The sequence below is a fragment of the Cygnus atratus genome, chromosome 1 (genome assembly GCF_013377495.2).
Source record: "Cygnus atratus isolate AKBS03 ecotype Queensland, Australia chromosome 1, CAtr_DNAZoo_HiC_assembly, whole genome shotgun sequence".
In the NCBI taxonomy this organism is placed as follows: domain Eukaryota; kingdom Metazoa; phylum Chordata; class Aves; order Anseriformes; family Anatidae; genus Cygnus; species Cygnus atratus.
Window position 1 is genome coordinate 197,355,444 of NC_066362.1, and position 20,781 is coordinate 197,376,224.

General features: G+C 43.3%; 1 protein-coding gene across 2 annotated transcripts in view; it reads left to right on the forward strand.

Annotated features, from left to right (window-relative positions):
• SESN3 (sestrin 3) overlaps positions 1 to 17,159 on the forward strand; it is a 47,444-nt gene extending 30,285 nt beyond the window's left edge. Inside the window, exons 6-10 of one of the 2 annotated variants that reach the window (XM_035542587.2) lie at positions 546 to 693; positions 2,929 to 3,044; positions 5,632 to 5,822; positions 6,242 to 6,386; positions 7,185 to 17,159. In XM_035542587.2, coding sequence (XP_035398480.1) covers positions 546 to 693; positions 2,929 to 3,044; positions 5,632 to 5,822; positions 6,242 to 6,386; positions 7,185 to 7,271 — 687 coding nt within the window. In that variant the 3' untranslated portion in view covers positions 7,272 to 17,159. Of the gene's footprint in view, positions 1 to 524; positions 694 to 2,928; positions 3,045 to 5,631; positions 5,823 to 6,241; positions 6,387 to 7,184 lie in introns of both variants that reach the window. The other variant, XM_035542586.2, reaches the window with a different exon arrangement.
• The last annotated feature ends 3,622 nt before the right edge of the window (positions 17,160 to 20,781 follow it).

Below are 20,781 nucleotides of genomic sequence, written 5' to 3' on the forward strand. Positions count from 1 at the left end.
TCTGCACAAAAGCAAGAAAAAAAAAGTCTACACGATGGGTGTTTTGAGAACATGTAATGAAAGTAAATGAAAAGAAAAAGAAAATGCTGATTTTCTGTCTCAGGTTGTGTTCCTGTATTACAATGTTATGCTGTATCTCTTCAGTAAGGTACTTAGCATTACCGTTATACTGAATAAAGGTATCTTCAAGTTAAAAGTTGTTTTCTGATACACATGGGGCACGTAAATGGACTTTCCCAAGCAGTCTTTATGGTGGAACATATGTTTTAAGCGGTTTACACATTCAAACACCACCCCTTTTGCTGTTCATCTTGCTGCAGTAGTGTAGCGTGATAGATGAGAGTAACACCACCTCCCTTCTTCTGACTTTCTGACAGCTGTTTGTCTGTGCTCTCTGTGACAAAATGCATTCTGGCTTGACTTCTTATGTTTGCTGCTATCTTTTTTTTTTTTTTTTTGAGAACATTCATTGTTGAGCATGATATCTGAAGATGACACATGTTGTCTATCTTCTAATTTTGCAGAATGTCATGGTGTTTTTGCAGATTGCCGATTCTTTAAGCGAGCTGGAGGCCTTAATGGAGAGGATGAAGAGGCTACAAGAAGATAAAGAGGATGAAGAAGCCTCTCAGGAAGAAATGGACACTCGCTTTGAGAAGGAAAAGAAGGAGAGCCTGCTAGTAATTAGTGGAGGTATTTGTGCTTTTCCAGTTGTGTTTTGTTTGTGCTTTGCAAGAACTAAACACTGACTCCAGTTCAGTGACTACAACTCCTTCTGTCCATTTTTTTATTCTGTCTCTCGGCTTAGTAAGGATATAGTAAGAGTGACCTGCTTCATCTCCTTTATATTTCTTGATGGGCAAATACCAACATCCATTTTGTTTCTTGAAATTTAGCTTTTCTGTGTTATAAAAGAAAAAAGAAAAAAAAAAAAGCCTGAGATGCCTGTAGACTTCTTTAAGAAGGTGTGTGTAAATTCCTCTTTCTTTGCGTGCTCTGTATATTCAAATTAATTCATTCATGCCTGGAAGAGGGACATCAACGAATCGACGACTTGCTGTTTTGAGCGATCATACTGCTGTGCTTTTCCATTACCTGTACTATGTCAGAGATTTCTTAGCATTCAATTTATTCTTAAGTATTGTTCAAAATTCTGGGCCAAAAGATTCTTTTCCAGTGTTTTTTATACACTCTGAAGGCCTTCATCTCTAACAACCATGCAATGAAATGTTTCATACAGCCAGCAAGTTGTTTTTTCCAAAGAAATTGTTTCAACCAATATTGTTAATCCAATCAGAATCTCAGATCATCTCCTCATATTAGAGGTTACCTGAAGCTCGTAGTTTTTATCTTCTTAAGAAATGACCCATAAAATGCCACGCATCACATGAACACTGTTCTTTGTGAATTTAGGGCATCAATATGTGTTATTAGTAGCTTCAGAGAAAATCTAGTAAGAAAGTTGAAGCTACACACTACAGGTTAATCAATTCTTGTTATTCAGACTATAAGCCAAACCAAACACGTTTGAAGGTATTAAAATTTTTGTGCACCAACCCCAAAAGGGAGGAGGAACGTGCTATGAATCAGCGAAGATTTTGTGGATTACTAAGTATTAGTAAAATCTCTGAAAGAAAACACATCCAGCAACATCATTGTTGGATTTTTTTAAAATTGGCATTGTCCATTTTCAGTCTGTTTTAATTTGGTCAGACAGTCTCAGTGTTGTAGATAAACCAACGCTCATTGCAGTTCCATTATCAAATCAGGACTTCCGTAAGTCTGCAACATCAAGCTTATAGGCACGAGGTGTTGTTTGGGCCAGGAGGGTTTTGTTGATGTGTTTGCTGATAGCCTTGTTGACTTTCCTCCCTTTTTTTTTTTTCCTTTTGCTGAGTTTGAGCCGAGGAGTCTGTATGCGTTGTGCCTTTACCCTTCCATGAAATCCAGCCATTGCCAAGGGAGAGGAGTGTGTGCGTGCAGGTTTTTCATTCTTCACTGAGGACTCACTGTAGCAGATGCTGTGCAAGCTTCTTCCTACGCAGTTATGTTTTGATTGTTTAATGAGGCAAGGAGGAGATAAAGCACTTCTGCAATTCTTAGATTAACTGACTTTTTAAGGTGCTAACAGTGGACATATGGCAACTGTTCTGTCGATGCATGTGGAAGCAAGCCAGGGTTTTAGCATCAGGGTCAAATGCAGTCAGCTATGCAGTAGTCAACTTCTGCAAAGGTAGTTACACAATCGAGCCACCTGTTTATTCAGGAGGGAAAGATTGATTCCTGATAGAAAACCTGCGCTTGCTTAGAGACACGTTTTGGAGCTCTTTGAAGATGCTTAGTTACTAGAGCTTCTGGCGAAATTTCAGCCTGATGTTCTGTAGACCTCTTTGCTTTCATGTAATTTTTAGTTGATATTTACAAGCGGAGTGTAGCGTTGCTTTCTTGTTGCTCATATTCTGGGTTACAGAACAGAGCTGGTGTAATTCTGGACACCGTACCTGTTCAGCATAACAATCACGTTGTCAAGGGTACGGTTTTTCTATTTCTTATCCTAGCATAATAACTTTTCTAACAAGACTCATCTTGCCTGATTTAGGATATGACTCTATGATATCTAGCCTTCTTCAGGAGTCAACAGAGAGAGAAGCACACCTCCAGAAATATAGCCTATTTTGCAGAAATATCTTAGATGTCTGGTGTAGGCTGACATTTAGTTGGCTTGATGAAAAGGATGGATCCCATACAAGTAGATTGGGATTGATTTTTTTCCTTCCTTCATACCTTTCTTTTCCTTTGCACAATTTTTTTAGTTGTTCTCTAGTCCAGCAGTAGAATGGTAGTTGGAAGTCAGTACTAACTCCTGTGCTTGCCTAAAGCAAAGCATTTTGCTGTTTTTTTGTTGTTTGTTTTTTTTTTTTTCTACAGCATTTGACGATGAAATAGTTTCCACAGATGTCTCCCGCTATATTGAAGATCCTGGGTTTGGGTACAAAGACTTCGCAAGGCGAGGAGAAGACCATCTGCCAACATTCAGAGCTCAGGTAGCATCTCTTTAAAGTGCATCACTCAAAGAGTGTATGTATATGTCATTACAGGACAGAGTGTAAAGTAGTTGTAGTGGGACGTGTTTGTTACATGTGCTTTTCCTTGCTGTGGTACATTAAATAACTTGCAAGCTTCTATAAATTTACCAGAGAAGATTCTTTTACTATTCATAAATCTCAAACAAGGGGATATTTAGCTTTCAGTCTCGTTCTAGGAAACTTGTTACCAGGATTAATATTTGAAAACTGTAAAGCACATCAATCAATATGGAATGAAAGTGAAAGAAAAGAGAGAATTTTTTTCTGTCCTTCCAAATGTGAAAAAAAAACCTATTGGAAGAACACCTTATTCCTGCCATTTTTATCAAGTGTTCTCTGTCCCGTGGTTATCAATAAATAGTTGCATATATGTCTGTGAGAGCAGTTCAGTGAGTCATTCCTATGTACACACCGTATCACTGGACTTTGAATGTCTGGAAAGAAAAGGAATTCTTAAATACGATTACTGCAACACTGAAGTTTTTGGTTCTTCATGTATACATATATATTTTAATGCTGTTGAAAGAATTGTCCTTTTGTTTATACATTGTCTCACATGTTGGCATCTTCATCCATGACCAGAGTCACAAACCTCTTCATAATATGTAACATCAGGGACACTCTAGGTAATTCTGTTCCAGGTTATAGAGTAGATTAGTTAGCAGTTACAGATAAATTGTAAATAATGGAGTAAATCTTAAACCAAAACTGGGAACTTCAAGTAAAACACATTAGGTTCTGGAAGACTCGATGGTCAGAGGACGTATCTAAGGCTGAAAAATAAAGAATCTGTGATCACTTTCAGGAAATGTATTTATCTATATAGCAGCCGCTGCTGATCTGGATAATTTACTCTGTGGTCTTTATATGAGCCTGAGGTAGGTAGATATTGCCAAAAAGAGAAAGGCAGAGTCAGAGCCTGTAAATCAATGCTGCTTAACTACTTTAGGAGCAGCAGGCTCCCATGGAAAAAAGCTCAACAGAAGTTGAAATTGGAACTAAAATGTCTCTGCTCTTAAATAAACAGAACAGCTTCTGGCCTCCATTCAAAGGAGTCACCTTAGTAATTTAACTTTATTAGTGTGTCCTACTCTCGAGCAGTGAGATGTATATACCCCCAGCCTCCCAGATGCTCTGCTGTTAATGCTGCTTAAATTGAAGTAGCATCCCAAAACTCTGCAATAAATTCAATCCTTAGTCTGTTGAAGCAAGACTATCGTTTGTCTCTGCGGGTTTAAATTCAGCAATAGGAAGAGGTATTTCACGCACAACAGAATGTCTTTCAACTTTTTGGTTTTCCTTTTCCGTGGTTGGTATGAATCAACTATGTTGTTCGTAAACACTGCTTTCCCCATCCTGGGGCTTCTGTTTTCAGGGGCTTTTATGATGCCCCCTGGGTGTCCTGCACACCTTTGCAAGGCTGGTAGATCCGGCATAGCTCACAAGCTTTTTATGGTAGTTTGGACCAGCAGCTAAGAGCCAAATGTGATGTTGTGGGGCATTTCAGATGTCACTTAATTCCTCTTTTAAGCAGCTGAATGTTGTCCTTGATAATATTCCCCACAATCCTAAGCAATTGGGTTCAGTCCAATGGATGAGCTCTATAACACGTGGGTAAGAGCCTTTGCCCACGGGTACTTCTTGAAAACAGTCTTACGCAGAAAAAGACATGGAGATCATAGAATCACAGAATGGTTTGCGTTGGAAGAGACCATAAAGCCCACCCAGTTCCACCCCCCTGCCATGGGCAGGGACACCTCCCACCACACCAGGTTGCCCAAAGCCCCATCCAGCCTGGCCTGGAACATCTCCAGGGATGGGGCATCCACAAAAAAAAAACAGACAAACATGAGATGATGCCCTTGGTTGTAACGAGGGTATGTGGCTGAGGGATTGAACACTTGCCAAGGATGTGGGCAAACTAACACGTTTTGTGCAACTGCAGCGTGGAGAGTGCTTGTGTGCTGCTCTGAAGCAGGGTCATTCTCCTCTGCTGTTGATGCCATGCCACCACTTTGCAAAGATTTCCCATTCCTGACGTGAGCAGGCGTGTTTTTTCCTTTGCAGTCCGGGTGCTTGTTTAAGACCAAAGCATCCTGGATTTTATTACTTTGTTCAAGGACTTTTCAGCACTTTACCGAATGTCCGTCCTGGGTGAAAGCACATATTCCACCTCTTCTTAAAGTGAAGCATCAAAGCCTCCAAGAGGAATACATCTGGAAACTTAAAAGCCCATCCCACTCAGAATGACACCGGTCAAATCAGAGGAGCAAAAAGTGGAAAATTGCCTCAACGCTTCAGAATAAGCTTGTTTTTTTTTTTTTTTTCTCATGTAGGCTAATGATGTAATGTTGCGATGTGATATTCACTGCCAGGAAACCTGGGGGAATGGAGAAGGTGATATAAATGAAGGATTCAAAATACAAATTCCTTGAGGAGAGAAAAGTTACAACTAGTATACAACAAAAACTATTGAGCTATAGAGAGGATGGAGTAGGAACTTCACTTCACTTGTGTATTTGTATGTTTCTTTCCTCTCCTGCAGGACTATACTTGGGAAAATCATGGCTTTTCCCTTGTAAACAGGCTTTATTCTGATATTGGGCATCTCCTGGATGAGAAGTTTCGGATGGTGTATAACCTCACGTATAACACTATGGCAACACATGAAGATGTTGATACAACTACTCTTAGAAGAGCTTTATTTAACTATGTCCACTGTATGTACGGAATCAGGTATGGGAGAAAACCCCCTGGCTAAGGAGTGCATTTAAGACTGTGGAAATACCAGATGAAAAATTAACTAATTAACTGTGTGAGAAGTTAGACTTAGACTTAGACTCCAGTTTAAACATGGAGGTAGTAGCTCAGTTCAAAAGTTAGAGCGGTGGGTTTTTTTGCTGTTACATCAGTACAGCTTTCACTTTCAGTGAAGAAAATGAGTATGAATCAGAATGGAAGTTGTTACAGAAATGTCTTCCCTGAAGCAAGTCTGTATTCCCTGTTCAGAAAAAAATAGCATCCCAGTACTAAGCCTTTCCTCTGTTAGCAGGTTTTATTCCAGCTTATATAACAAATGCTTAAGAAATTAATGCTACAAAAGACCGTGCTTTTAAAAACTTATATCCAACAGAGTGATTGCCTGTGTTCTTTAGGTATGATGACTATGATTATGGAGAAGTTAATCAGCTACTTGAACGCAGCCTGAAGGTTTACATAAAGACAGTGACCTGCTACCCGGAGAGAACTACCAAGCGCATGTACGATAGTTACTGGCGTCAGTTCAAGCACTCGGAGAAGGTACGTGTTTCATAGCCAGACTGGCTTCACAGAGACCCACGTGTGGTTTAAAAATGAAAATATTTTGACTCCTAAAAATGGCTGTATCTGTCACATTGTTTTTAACAAGAGAAGAACAAGCGAGGTTAATTTAATTCATTAAATATCAATCTTACAAAAGTACTTCTTAGTGTACTGGAAATACTGATTCTTCTCTTTTTTATTTTGAGTGACTTCTCTGTAAAATTGAACTGACAGCTGTAATAGAAAAGTGGATAAACTTGGGAATACAGAAGCAGTTAACCATGCCGATACTTTGGATCTGTGGATCAAAAAAGAGCTTATTCCATACAAATACAATCTTCATGGTGTTTTTCATCAATAAAAATGTCAGTGTGTCTTCAGATATCTAAGTTAAATGCTTCCTGACAAGGGTTCAGTGTTCATGTGCCTGCTAGCCTGTCTGGCATATAAACTGTTCCTTGTTCTGTGCTCCTGTGTGGTGATCACAGGTGGTAGTAAACAAAACAAAATATAATTCATGAAGAATTAGTACCATTAGGATACAGAAGTGGTTTTGTTGGGACTTCCGGGATGGAAGATTTCTTAAAGCAGGTGAGGGTAGTTCCTTGCAGTCCTACAACATTGTCTGGTGTTGGACAGGTTTCCCAAAAGGAACAGGAGCCTTGCAGCAGGGTACAGGGAGAAATTACATGATTTCATGCCACGTTACTTTACTAAAGGTTACAAATGTTAGCATAAATGAATAAATGATGTTGCATTCCAAGGTAAATTGAATGTCTGATTCAATTTTAACAGGTTCACGTAAATCTACTTCTAATGGAAGCTCGTATGCAAGCAGAACTTCTGTATGCCCTTCGTGCCATAACTCGTCACTTAACCTGAAGCAGTCACTGGGAGGGAGTAAAGGAATTTTTACCGAGTATGTAAAGACCTTTTGAAATAGATACACGCCAGAAGCTGTTTGTGATGTAGCATCAGGTTATTCAAATTCTCTAGTGTCAAAGTTTAGCCGTGTTTCTTGACGGCTGTAATGTGCAATGACGTGTTTTATTTTCTTGATGCTTAACATTACTAATGATAACAAAAGTAACACTGAGGAGCACTACTCTGCATTGTTTCCGGTTGGATTTCTGCACAGTGGTCAGAATCCTAAAACTCTTTTTATTATATTCGATTCTAGCGCTTTGTTCTTTAAGCACCGGAGTGAAGTGCTTAGAGACTTCTTTTCCAAGCAATCATTTTTCAGATTAGTGGAGTCCACCAGAAGATCGGTTCTGCCTGTTCCGAGAACATACCACCATGTCATAACTCTGACAGAGACGCACACGCTGTGTTGCATTGAATTGCCCACTGGATTCTTCTGTGTCTCCTGGAGACTGCTTGCCAGTCACTGTCTTACTACAGCAATTGAAGGTGATGTGAAATGTGGATGCAAACATTGACCACACTTTAATGTGAAATTAATCGTGACAAATTCTACAGCATGCTACTGAAGTGCAAAATTCATCTGCTTTATGATGCCTCTTCCCAAGAGAAGAGCCCTCACAATTTGCCATTTCAGCTACACTTACCGTGTCTCAATCATGCATAATCTTGTTTTACCGACAGTCACCCTCAGTTGTCTTTACAATATCCATGCTCATCCCATGTTGCAGTTTGTTTAGTTGGCACCTATAAAGTTGATACACAGGCTGACCAAAAGTAGGGTTGTGGGTTTTTTGCACTCTCTTCTTTCTCGATGTTCTAAGTAAGGAAAGTAAAGGAAGGCTAGCATATCTGTTCTTTCATATTGGATGTGTAGAAATTTATTTCCCATAACTTCTTCATAGCATGAAGTCTTAATATTCAAAGTTTAAAAGTTTCTATGCATTAGTGTGGGTGAACAAAAGAAAAGTGCAATATTTAAAAAGAAAGCAAGCTTTTTTCCCTATCGTGTCACTGCTAAAGTGTCCTTTTTATATAGCCATAAAGAAATTTTGAAACCAAATTTCTTTATTGTCTAAGGCCTAGCAGTTTTGTTTTAGTTTTTGTGGCTTAAGACAACCTGATACTGAGATGCCAAAGCATCCCCAAAACAAAGCATTCTTGGACAACTGGTAATATTGGGGAAGGGAAGAAATAAGCTGCCAAAAATGTCACACTTTTGTGCTGTTTTCTGTTGCTTTTGACTAATTTTAAGAGCACAAAATGTTGATATTTATAGCTTTATTTTGTATTGCATTTAATGAACCAGTGAAGTGCCTAAAGAGATGCTTAAGCTTACCCAGAAGGATGCAAGTTGTCACTGCTTAAACTTTTGTCTGTTGGTTTGGACCTTTCGTAGTGCTTTGAGGAGGGTGACCTTTGTTTCTGTTGCATACGTGCAAAACTAACTGGATAGGTTTATTTTTAATATTCCATTGGATTGTAGAAGATAATACAAGATTTTTTTCCATTGATGATTTCAGAATAGTTTTTGGAAAATGGTAATATTACCAGTCATACTTTAACACTTTCCATTGGCAAAATCATGGACCACTATGCTTTAAAGTTAGTTTTCTTGCCTTTTCCTGATACTTTGCTGTGACTTCGCATGTTGGATTTTTCGCTTAATCTGTCTGTTCCAGATTGGAAAGCTAAATGATTGTACACTTCTCTGCACTTTCAGACTGCAGATTCTGCATGTGAAAAACCTTTGAGGAAAAATCATTAATTTTTTTTTAATTTAATGTAATGTCGGCTACTTGGAAAAGTACCCTCTATACAGCATCAGACTGTCTTCTAGAGAGAGCACTGGGTAAAACATCAGATTTATTTATCTTCAATAGCTAACTGCAAAGATTTCTCAGAAGTGTTGAGACACTGATACGTGTGAACTTAGATTAATTTTCTAAGTTGTTATAGTTCTTTTTCCTCCCTGTTGTAAATGTAGTGGCCATACCGATTGGTTTTTGTGCATAAAACAGTTCTGCTGAGAGGACTTTTCATGCAATACTTTTGCTTTTTTTTCGAGTGGTGGGAACCGTACAGTACTACTTTAAATTCCTTTGCTTTGAGAAGTCAAGTAGTTCTCAAGAAGCACAGCTGAGCTCTGGAAAGGAGGTGAAACTAGATTTGGGTAACTAATAGGACCGCTTAGTTTCCCTTCAGAAATGCAAAGACTCTTAGAATAGGTTGAGTTTTATGTTTGGAAACATGAGTGCCTTTACTTCTTTCCTTATGAAATATACTTGCCAGCTCAAATGCCTTCAGAGCAAAGTACACGAGCAGATTTGAAATACAGAAACCATAAATGGATTGCTTCATAAAATTTGTAGTAAATCAGTAATTTTTTTTTTAAAGGTGCCATATCAAGTCACATATGGCCTGCAAGACATTCCACCATAGGAAATGTCATTGTGCAAGTAGTTTGCTATTACTTTTTTTTTCCTTTAATATTAAATGCAAACTTGAAACTTTTGGAGATATTTTCCATGTGGCATTTTTCTTTCAAAGTATTGCATTTACAGTGTAACAATTTATAGCCTAGTTTTTATACTCAAATTTATGATTTTTACTAGATGTTTGTTCAGAATAGGTCTTTAAAGTCATACAGCTATACCATATGCTTTATGCACGCTTTAGGCTCACGCTGTGCCAAATGGTAATGTGCAAGTGTTCTTGGAATTTTTACATTTTTAAAGCACTCATGAATGTGAATCTTCACACTTTGATCATTAATTTTATCCTGAAGAGTACCGTAGTCATTGGAAGCGTAGATACTCTCCCTCTGTTTTCCTTTATTGGAATTGATATTTACCAGCATCAATGTTAGTCCACAAAATCCCAGCTGTGACCAACACACAAACAAAGTGTGCAGTCTCCTGTCTACTGACGAGAAAGCTTGTTAGGTACAAATTAATTACCTAGCACAGGAAATGCTGTAAGTAGGGAACAGAGCTTTGAGCAGGGACAGCTTCTTATCACTGCAGAATCACTGTAAAATGTGTGTTCTGATAGTGTGTATTCTCTCTGTATGGAAATCGCTCCATTTTTTTGGTAATGAAGAGAAGTGAAAAAGATACCAGTTGGAGAAAGCATTTGCATTTCCCAGAATACTCTGCCTGCAGCTGATAATCACAGGAGTGTCATCACGTTGGAACAGAAACCATTTTGAACTAAGGTAGAATTTGTACGCTTAGCTACTAAAACTAGCGTTGAGGTACCCTATGAGAATTTGGGTAAGCTGTAGATGGGTTTGTATTTAACTGTTCATAAGACTGAACTGAAACATGCATACTTTGTCCCAAAAACTTCATTAAAATGAAAAGGGTGTACTTTCAGCTTTAAGAACTAGCAAATTGCCACATCAGCTCTTCCTATGCATTAAAGAAATCTTAAAGCACAGGAAAATCGATGATTATAAACAATTAGAAACCTGGTAGGCCTCTGTATAAATTTAGAACAGATTAGAACAGAACAAAAAGGAAAACATTTTGCTTCTCTCTTACTTGAGTGCAGAAGGTCAAAGCACCAGATTCTTCAATAGTATTTTTGTTCGTAGCAATGCTGATAGATGCTTTCATGGGATTTGGGAAAAGCAGTTAGTTGCCTGAATTTCAATGGGAATTTAAGCAGCTAGGCATTCAGCAAAACCCTACAAGGTGCCCACTTGCATTTTTGAGTCAGATTTTTAAAGATACTTAATCACCTAAATTCAATAGAATAAAAGCAGTTTCCATAGAGATTAAAGGAATAATATGTAGCAGATCCATGTGATTTGCAGCGGTTGTTAATGAAATGGGTTGTTTGGGGGACTTAATATAGACTCGGAGAAATCTTTTCAAAAGAGGTTAAACTGTAAGCTGCTGCTCTTGCAGAACAGGTTCTCGATGTTTCTCATGCATGTGTGTTTTCCATGCACATTGACATGCATTTCAGGCTCCTATTCCAGAGTTCGGGCTCCCTTTTAGAAGAACTGGATTATTTAACCTCTGCTGGCAGAAAAGATTTATTGGGATTAGCAAGTGGATAGCTTGTGCCAGGACGAAAGTTTTGGCCAGACGGATATATTCCAAATCTTCTTGATTAAAACTGATTTTTTTTCAGATATTTTCCTTAGGCGTTCAGATCCTTGTCCTATAAATAAGAGGTGATGTTGCACAAAAGGGTTTGGGGGGGGGGGAGAATTCATAGTAAATGAACTTTCCCAGAGCTGCTCTGAATATAAAGCTGCTAGAATTGGCTTGCCATTAACTATCATTCCAAGAGCTGGACAAAAATGTCAGTTTTCCCCATCTGAACTTCAGATTTATTCTCCCTAATGTCCCCGGCACGTGTGATTGTCTAAAGAGATGCACCCGCCAGCTTTTTCACGTTGGGAAATTATAAATGAAGCTTTTTATTTCCAATCGAGAACGAATTTGACATTTCATACCTACTGCGTAGTTCATGGGTGTGGGACATGAAAGGAGCAAAGCAGCACAAGGAAACTTCAGGGGCATCTTGAACAGTGTTAATTTTTCTCTTAGAGCAAGTTTTCTTGCCACGCAGTCATGCAGCTGCTCTCTAAACACACATCAGGCCTCTCTTGCAGACATTTAACCCTTCTGCTGCTCGCTAGGGGCCAAAACTGTCATTGTCCAGCCTGCCACCCCACATCATGCACTGCCTGTCATCCCAGCTCACAACCCTAGCAGTCTTGCAGAGGCAGCCTCTTCACCATAACCTCCTAAAACAGTGTTAAATTCCTAGATTACCATTCGTTACTGAGCTCAGAGAATCTTTCTCCTGTTCAGAAACACTTAATTCCAGTATTGGGTTATTTCTGGGCAGGAAAATGCTAAATCTGGTGTAAAGTATGACACTTAGTACTTACTTAAAACATTTAAGTAGCGATTGCTAGTAGCGTGTCATGTTCCATCGCTGGAATTACAGTAATAATCCAGTGGATCCACTAACAAAATGCTTTCTTTGGCAACACTCCCCTTGCTTGAGCCTTTTAGCTGTGCAGGCTTCTTACAGGGAATTGTAGTGGGGAATTTCGAGACCCTCATGTGCAGAGTGGGTGGGAGAAGGGCAGGAGCCCACAGGGTCATTTTTTTGGGGCTGCTCCTCGGGTTCCCTGTAGTCAGACAGCCTTCCGAACAAATGGGTTTGGTTTTTCATGTATTCAGGGGATAACTCCAAAGGCAAACTTCGTGGTTGCTTGAGACGTAGACACATTTGGGTGTTCAGCAGAGCTCGTGGAAAGCAGGGATCTGAATTCTGCCCTTGTTCTCGGCCATAGTTAGAGCCAGTATTTAAGACGCCGAGGAATATACTGAAAGTGGGCAGCAACTTGTGCTGTAAGCAGCAGGAGAAGACAACGGGCTTTCTCGGGGGACACAACCAGCGTAGGGGGGAGTTGGCATTTTGGCCAGTTGGAGAAGCTGCACTGTTGTGTCCCAAAGGTCCTCGTGCACGTCTGTGTGTAGGGGAGGCGGTAGGGAACACCTGCACCCAAGATTTCCTCAAAGATGAAACCCCAAGCTGCTCTGGAAAGCTTCCCTTTTCTTACTCCGGGGACGGAGGAGGGGAAGGGGGCCTTCCCCTTGCAGCTGCGTAAAGCATGCTGCCATTGAAGCACGTTGTCTCCTCCACCAGCAGCTCTTTGAAGGGGATTTTCAGGCAGAAGGGGTGAATTCCCAGCTGTCCCAGCCAAGGGGCCGGGGGGACAGTGCCAGCAGACACACGCCACCGAAAGCGTGTTCCTCATTTGCCACTCCATGCTCATGTTGTGCCGCCAGATGCAAACCAGCCTTCCTTTTTGCTTCCCTCCCTGTCCACCTGCGAGGTGAGCGGCGGCCCCGCCAGCACCCGAGGCAAAGAAATGTTCCTGTAGGGAAACAAAAATAATTAGGCTACAGCCCTTGGACTCTGCAGCCACCAATATTTCACGACTATTGACCGGAACTGGATATAAACGGTAGCTTAAAGAAAAAATAGGAATTTTGTAAACTTGAAATCTCTCAGTTTTACCCTTTTGCTGGAAAGCTACGTAATGAATGTATACGCTTCATCTTTCTGACATAACTGAAAATCAGACTGCCAACTTCTTGTTTTGTATTAGCCTTTTTTCTTAAAAAAAAAAAAAAAAAAGAAAAAAGTTTGTGAGCAATATATGTAGCATGCTGTGAACGTCTGTTTTGATCTTTATAGTTACTCTTTAATTCATCAGTATTAACACCAGTTCTTTTTTGTGTTTCCCTTGGTACTTTGTATGCAGTGTAATCAGAAGCTGTGATGGGCTTTGCAGTCCCGTGCTTTGTTACTGTAACTCCTTGATTTCTATGAAGCACCTGACTGAGGGCCACCGTGGGCAGGCAGTGCGGCCGTACACGACTGCCACTTTTCAATCTCTTGTACTATGTATAGTTTTAAGTAGAATAAGCTTTTTAACAGAATATTGATGCAGTTTATGATTCACACAGGCTGCAAGCGTCTGGTGAGTGAGAGTCTTTGTATTTATAGTTGTTGGGTTTTCTGTTTTTGGTTTTGTTTTTTTCCGTTTTTTTTGGTTTTGTTTTTACTTCATAAAGTAGCAAACTTGATAAACATAGCCACTTTAAACCGCTCTTGCTAAACAGACCCTGCTGTAGATAAAATACCACTGTAGGTACGGGGAGGAGGGCTGGCAGCGCGGGCAGCCCTGACATGTCCGCCATCCGCCTCCAGCGCTGCCCGGGCCCTGGTGCGAAGCATTGCGACCTCCTCGCCTCTGTGCGTGTGTGCTGCCCTCTGACACATACACACACACACACATGGGTGCACACGCAGAAACACCAGCTTCACCTGAGCCTTGCTGGCGAGGAGAGACAGGCAGACAGGCACCCAGCACTTGGATGGCGGGCACAGTGTGTCTGCGGCCCGTGGCTTCCAGGCCTCCCTCACGTACCCAAATTAGCCTGATTTGACGTCCACAAAGCCTGGCTCGTTAGGGGTAGGAGTTCGTGGCTTCTCCAAAGACAGTCGTGGGTCTGAGCCTCCTGTCGGGACGTGCCCACCGCCCCAGGATTGCAGCTCTCGCCCTCTGGAGAGGGAATAAATCGGACCACGGCCCAGTGCGGCCTGGCCACTGCCACCTTTGTCCCCTTTGCTGCAGGGGCATTTCAGGACGGAGGAGGACAGACAGAGCTCTGATCCTGCTGCTCCCTCCCACGTGTCCCCTGCGGCTCTGCTCGCTGCCAGGCGAGGGTGGCACAGGGACACGTCACCCGCGCTGTCCCTTGGGCCACCGCCTGCCCTCAGCCGCGGGGACAGCTCGCAGGGTCCGTGCTTTTGCGGGAGGTTTGCCTGCAGCAAGGCAGCTGCTAGGAGTTAACTGTGGGTGTCCACAGCAGCTTTCACCATTTGTTTTTTTTTCTGTTGATGGCTGATTGGTATTTTTTTCTTTTTTTTTCTTTTTTTTCTTTTTTTTTTTTTGCAGAGAACAGACTGACCTAGTGGGATGGATCTCTTTATTTTGTGTGTGACTTTTTTTTTTTCTAGTTTTTAAGTTACCCGACTTGAATTTATCTGAACAGATGCAGAAGGAACTTTTTTTTTGTGAGTTAAGAGACAAAAACGCATTTTTAAACAAAGGAATCGTGTATTAACATTTTAACAGCAATTCATAAATCTGCACTTTTTATGAGGTTTTGAAAAATCTATTTATAGGTACGGAACAATGGGGTTTGTTTAAAACTGTATCGCATTTATACTTGCTGAAATTACTTTCATTGTTATCAGTAGAAATTTCATTGGTTAAATAAAACTGATAAAACATGGCTCTTGTTCAGTCCGTTATTTACCACGTGCAGCAGAGCACGCTGTGTTTTGGGAAGAGCTCCGGTCCTGAAGTGTCCTTCTCATCCATGCACTTGTGCTGGTCTTTAGTCCAGGTCTGTATTGCAAACACAGGTCCTGAAAAATCTACAACATTTGCTGAAGGTGATGTCTTTTCAGTACGTAGTTGTCAGTGATCAGGACTGGGGCGATGGACTTTCTGACCAGATGGACATCACGATCCGATGGATGTCATGGTGTGTCCCAGAAAGGTGCCAACCTGCTCTTCCTGCCGTAAGCCCGGGGATTGTGTTGCAGGGGAGCTTGTTAAATGGGGTAGATTTGGGCCTTTCTGGACGTCTCAATCTTTGTTCTTTAACACTGATCACTGCAGAAAATGTAATTTCAAACACAACACCCTGATTTTGCTTTTTCTGGAAGTAAAAGGTGCAGGGAGTGGGTGCACCAGGAGCTGCCCCCTCCCTTTTCTAGGGAGCCGTGGGCAAGCCCAGAGCAGAAGTCCACAAAACCATGAAGGAAAGGCAAAGGAGGAAAATCATGTGGGTGCTGAGGGTGATAGCAATGCAAAGCTTACATTGCAGCCAAATTACACCACTATTTCACCCTCCCTTTGTCCTAAAGATAAAACTGGTTAATACAAGCTGTGGAGCATTTTTGGTATCTCTTTTGTGTATCACTGTTGGTGTACCTTCTGTTCCAGCCATGGGAAACTCAGATGGGCTGTCCTCACCTCACTGTGCCCAGGGATCTTCTTCATTTCCATTACTAACCCCTTCACTGGAACACCCCCTCCCAAATAAATAAATAAATAAATAAATAATATTTCCAGCTCTGTTAGAAGTAGTATGTGACAGACGGAGGCCCAGTAACAGGACAGGAGGCATTGGGCACAACCAGGCACCCAGGAGGCTCCCTCTGAGCACCAGGCAGCACTTCTGTGCTGGGCATGTGGCAGAGCCCTGGCACAGGTTGTACGGAGAGTTTCTGGGGTCTCCTCCTTGGAGGTCTTCAAAACCTCCTGGACACGGTGCTGGGCGTTGATCCACGGAGTAAAGAAGCATCTCATGGTGTTCAGAGGGAACCTCTGCTCCATTTTGTGCCCATTGCCTCTTGTCCTGGCACTGGGCACCACTGACAAGAGCCTGGCTCCATCCCCTGTGCACCCTCCTTCAGGTGTTTACAGACACTGATGAGATCCCCCTGAGCCTCTTCTTCTCCAGGCTGACCAGCCCCAGGTCTCAGCTTCTCCTCACAGCAGAGGTGCTCCAGGCCCTTCATCATCTTGGTGGCCCTCTGCTGGACACTCACCAGTATGTCCAGGCCTCTCTTGTACTGGGAAGGCCAGAACCGGACACGGGACTCGAGGTGAGGCCTCACCAATGCTATGCAGAGGGGAAGGATCACCTCTCCTGCCCTGCTGGCAATTTGCAGTCAGGTCACATCTGTAAGATTGGGTGGGCTCAATCTCATCTTTTACTGGGGTCTCCTACGTCTCTTCCCAGCACGGCCTTGGGTTCTTCGCTCTGAGGCACTGGGAGGAACTGGTGACCAGCCTCAGACCCTTTGTAGGGCAGCTAATGGACTGCCACCAGCCCATGACTTCAATACTGCAACCCAAAGCAGCCCAACCGGTAGGCCAAGTGTGAGCACACACATTTATTTATTCCCCCCAATAACTTTCAATTTGATCGTGGCTCAGCAACCTGGTGAGATGCTTGGAGAGCAGAGCGGAGACTCTGCAGATGCAAGACAGGGTTGGAGTTGTTATAAATGGCCTCATCCATCACACTAACTAGCTCGTGTAAATACGCCTGTTTTTGTGGAGTTTTGTGCTTTTCAATGTATAAAAGAAGAAAATCACAGGATATATATTTCCTGCATAGCTAAAAGCTACCCATGTGTGCTTTTTGTGCTCTGGCTTTCATCAGGCCTTCTGAGCAAAGCTTGAATATCCCTGACCTGCAGGAAGCTGCTTTTCCAAAGGGGAAAGGCCCTCCTTCCCTTCCTGGCTGGGGCTGGTGAGTAGAAAATAAAATTAAATAATAAAATAAAATAAAATAAAATAAAATAAAATAAAATAAAATAAAATAATAAAATAAAAATAAGTAACAGCTGAAACTGAAGTGTTTTAGTAGTCATGACCCCAGTTTCTGTTGCAGGGAGGGCCAGCTTCAGCCCAGGCCACCTCTGCCATGCTGTCCTCAGGGCCTGGTGCCTCTCATGACACACCAAAACCTCCAGCAGAAGAGCTGGGCTGGGGACATTACACCGTCTGAGTATAGACGTGTAATTTGCCTTGCTACATGACCTAACTAATCTCTTATGGCTCCTCTGCTACACGGGAGAGACAGCAGACTCCACCAGAGGGTGAGCTCTGCACTGAATCATCTTCTGGGGGAGCCTGATCCTCCTCTACCCCATGCGTCATGGGAAATACTGTTGGGTTGCAGGATTCACCTTACAGAAGATTAAACTCCTGCTCACACCTGCAATACAGAATCACAGAATTGCAGGGGTTGGGAGGGACCTCCAGAGATCATCGGGTCCAACCCCCCTGCCAAAGCAGGTTCCTTAGAGCAGGCTGCCCAGGTAGGTGTCCAGACGGGCCTTGAATATCTCCAGAGAAGGACACTGCACAACCTCCCTGGGCAGCCTGTTTCAGTGCTCCGTCACCCTCACCGTGAAGAAGTTCTTTCACATGTTGGGGCGGAACTTCCTGTGCTCCATCTTGTGGCCACTGCCCCTTGTCCTGTCCCCACAAACCACTGAAAAGAGGTTGGCCAAATCCTTCTGTCTCCCAGACTGAAGAAATCTGTAAACGCTGATGAGATGCCCTCTCAGTCTTCTCTTCTCGAGGCTGAACAGACCCATGTCTCTCAGCCTTTCCTCATAGGGAAGATGCTCCAGGCCCCGTATCATCTTTGTGACTCTTTCCAGGAGATCCCTGTCTTTTTTGTACCGGGGAGCCCAGGACTGGACACAGTACTCCAGGTGAGGCCTGACCAGGGCAGAGTAGAGTGGGAGGATGGATACAGCACAGTGATGTTGAGAAGATCTATTGAAAACATTTTTATTAGATTTAAATTAACCCCCATTTTTTAATGTATGTATACTGAAAAAGAAAAACAAAGCAAGAAAAGTGTAATATTTGCAGAAAGGGGATTTTCTGTAAGAACAGAAGAAGCTGAGATGGAGAAATCCTTACTAGCTCTAATTAGTAGACCTGGGTGCAAATTACCACAGCCATGGAGGTGCAGAACCTCGCTGCTGTGCCCCAGGGCGTCCCAGCAGGTGCCAGGGCATTTTGCTGGCATGTGCTTGGTGCTGAGCATCTGCATCTGCTCACAGCTGAGACCGGCTGATGGAGAAGACTTTGATTACTGAGGGAAATAAAGGACAGCCACCAGGTTCTCAGACACATCCCAACCCACAAAATCTCATTCTGACGGCTTGGGGGGAAGTGATCTGCGGCATTACAGGACGTGGGGATGGATAAAATTACTGGGCTCCATTTCTGGCCACGCTCATGCTGAGGTTACATTTCTCCAACTATTTCTTAGCTCCTCACTCCACACAAGCCAGGCCAACTTGCAGGGCTGGAGGTGCACTTGCCCACCCCTCCTGTACCCTGTGGGGTCTGCGGCAAGGGGCACCTCCAAGGTCTCAGTGGTTGGGACGAGTCCCCTCAGCCACCAGCCCCAAACTGGGCTTCACAGGTCGCAGCTTTAGGCTTCTGGCTGAGGTTAAAGCCTCGCGAATGAGGCACTGAATGGAGGCACGCAGGTAAGAGATTTTATTGCCCATGCTTGGGCGGGATAAATCCAGGCAGCAATGGCTTCTTGAGCCTGTCACGTCACCCCTCCGTGGCTGCTCCGCTCATTTCAGCAGCTTGTTGGCATCAGCACCGAGCAGAGACCACTTCTCAGTCGTTACTGCTCACTTTTTAGCTACTGTCCACTGGGTCTGAAACATCCCACCCGTCTGCTGTCCTTCCCCTTGGAGCAAGGAGCTCCTGCTGCTCCCCCAGCCCACCCACTGGCTCTGGTCCCCAACCATTTCTACCAGCAGGCTCCAGGAGGTTCGGAAACACCTACACTGTCACAGCAGTAAACACACAGTGACATCTGCCCTAAATACCGTTCTCCACCATGTTAAATCAATTTTAAACATGAATTTATCAATAAGATAAATTATCAATGGCAGAACTTGAAGCTTCAGCTTTGCAGGTGACCTTGCTGCTGGCCCCGGGGAGATGCCGGGCTGGGCTCTGTTCACAAGAGCAGGGTGGAAAAGGTTATCTGCCTCTCAGGAAAATGGTCACAATTTCAGTACTTTTGGAAAGGAAACAGGTTTTTTCACACTTAAAAATGGAAGAAAATGAGAGAGAAGGTAAGGTGGGCACCCCTCTGGGCTGGAGACAGCCATGTTCACATGCCAGGCTTGCCTTTAGGCAGGAGAGAGTGCTCAACGTCCACATCTACACTTCAAATCCAGACCGCACGCTGCTCTCGGATGTTTCTGGTCCTTCTTCCAAGCTGGACCTTTTCCACTAGAAAAGACAAATTGCTGTGAAAAAAAAAAAAAAAGTATATATATATATATATATATCCCGTTTGATAAATCATCCCTTTCTGACAATCTATTTCCCTGGAGATTTTCCAGCCGGCTGCAACACTAACGCCACTGGGAAACCTGCAGGCCTTTCTGCTTGGCTGAAAACACCATTTCTGCTGAAATCAGTGGCAGATGTTACCCAGTGTGAGACACGTTCGCGAATCAAAGCAGGTCCGAGGCTGTGCAGAGGAGAGAAATCACGCCGTGCCAATTGTGGGGTATCGCAATCACGCACACCGCAGGCACGCCTTGCACTTTATGCTCCCAGGCAATCCTTTCTGGCCAAACAAGTTATGCTTGTAGGTATTTTCCGATACCTTTTTCATTTGCTGGCACTGCCTAAGCTGGAGAGAGAACCTGTGAACAAGCAGGGCTCGGTTCCCGCTCGGTTCCCTTCTGAGCTGCAGCAGCCCCTGTCTGCAGAGAGGAAGCCCTGGAGGTCTGTGCAGAGAGGAGCAGCTCCAAAATGTACAATGGCACCAAGGTGGGACTGGGAGGACCTGAGCCCAGTGCTGGGGGCTGTGAGTCGTGCTGCCAGGGCTGCTGTGCTTATAGGGCATGGCTCATTTCTCTGGGCCCAACCCCAGAGCGAAGATAACTGCGGTAAGGGTCACCTTGGGGTGCGCAGAAGATCCTGTGCTGAAGGGCTGGGTGATCTGGTTGAGGCGAGATCATTTCACATCACCTTCCCTGTCCTGTGAGTGACTCCCAGCCCGTAATCATCCCCGTAAAGATAAGGAGGGTCAGCCCTTTGCCTCCTGGTCCACCTGTGGCTGAGGGCTCCTCTTCTGTGCACTGAAGCATCTGCGCTAAGCAGGTGCCCACACGTCACTTACTCACCCCCGGCTTTCCGTGGCCGGTGGAGGAGAGCAGCTACTCCTAGGGGGTAACTGGTCTTCTTCTAAAGATCTGCTCATACTGGCCAAGTGAGCAGCATCCCACAAAAGTGAGTTTTTCTCCCTACCAGCTGCAAAACAGCCAAGGTGACCTGCCC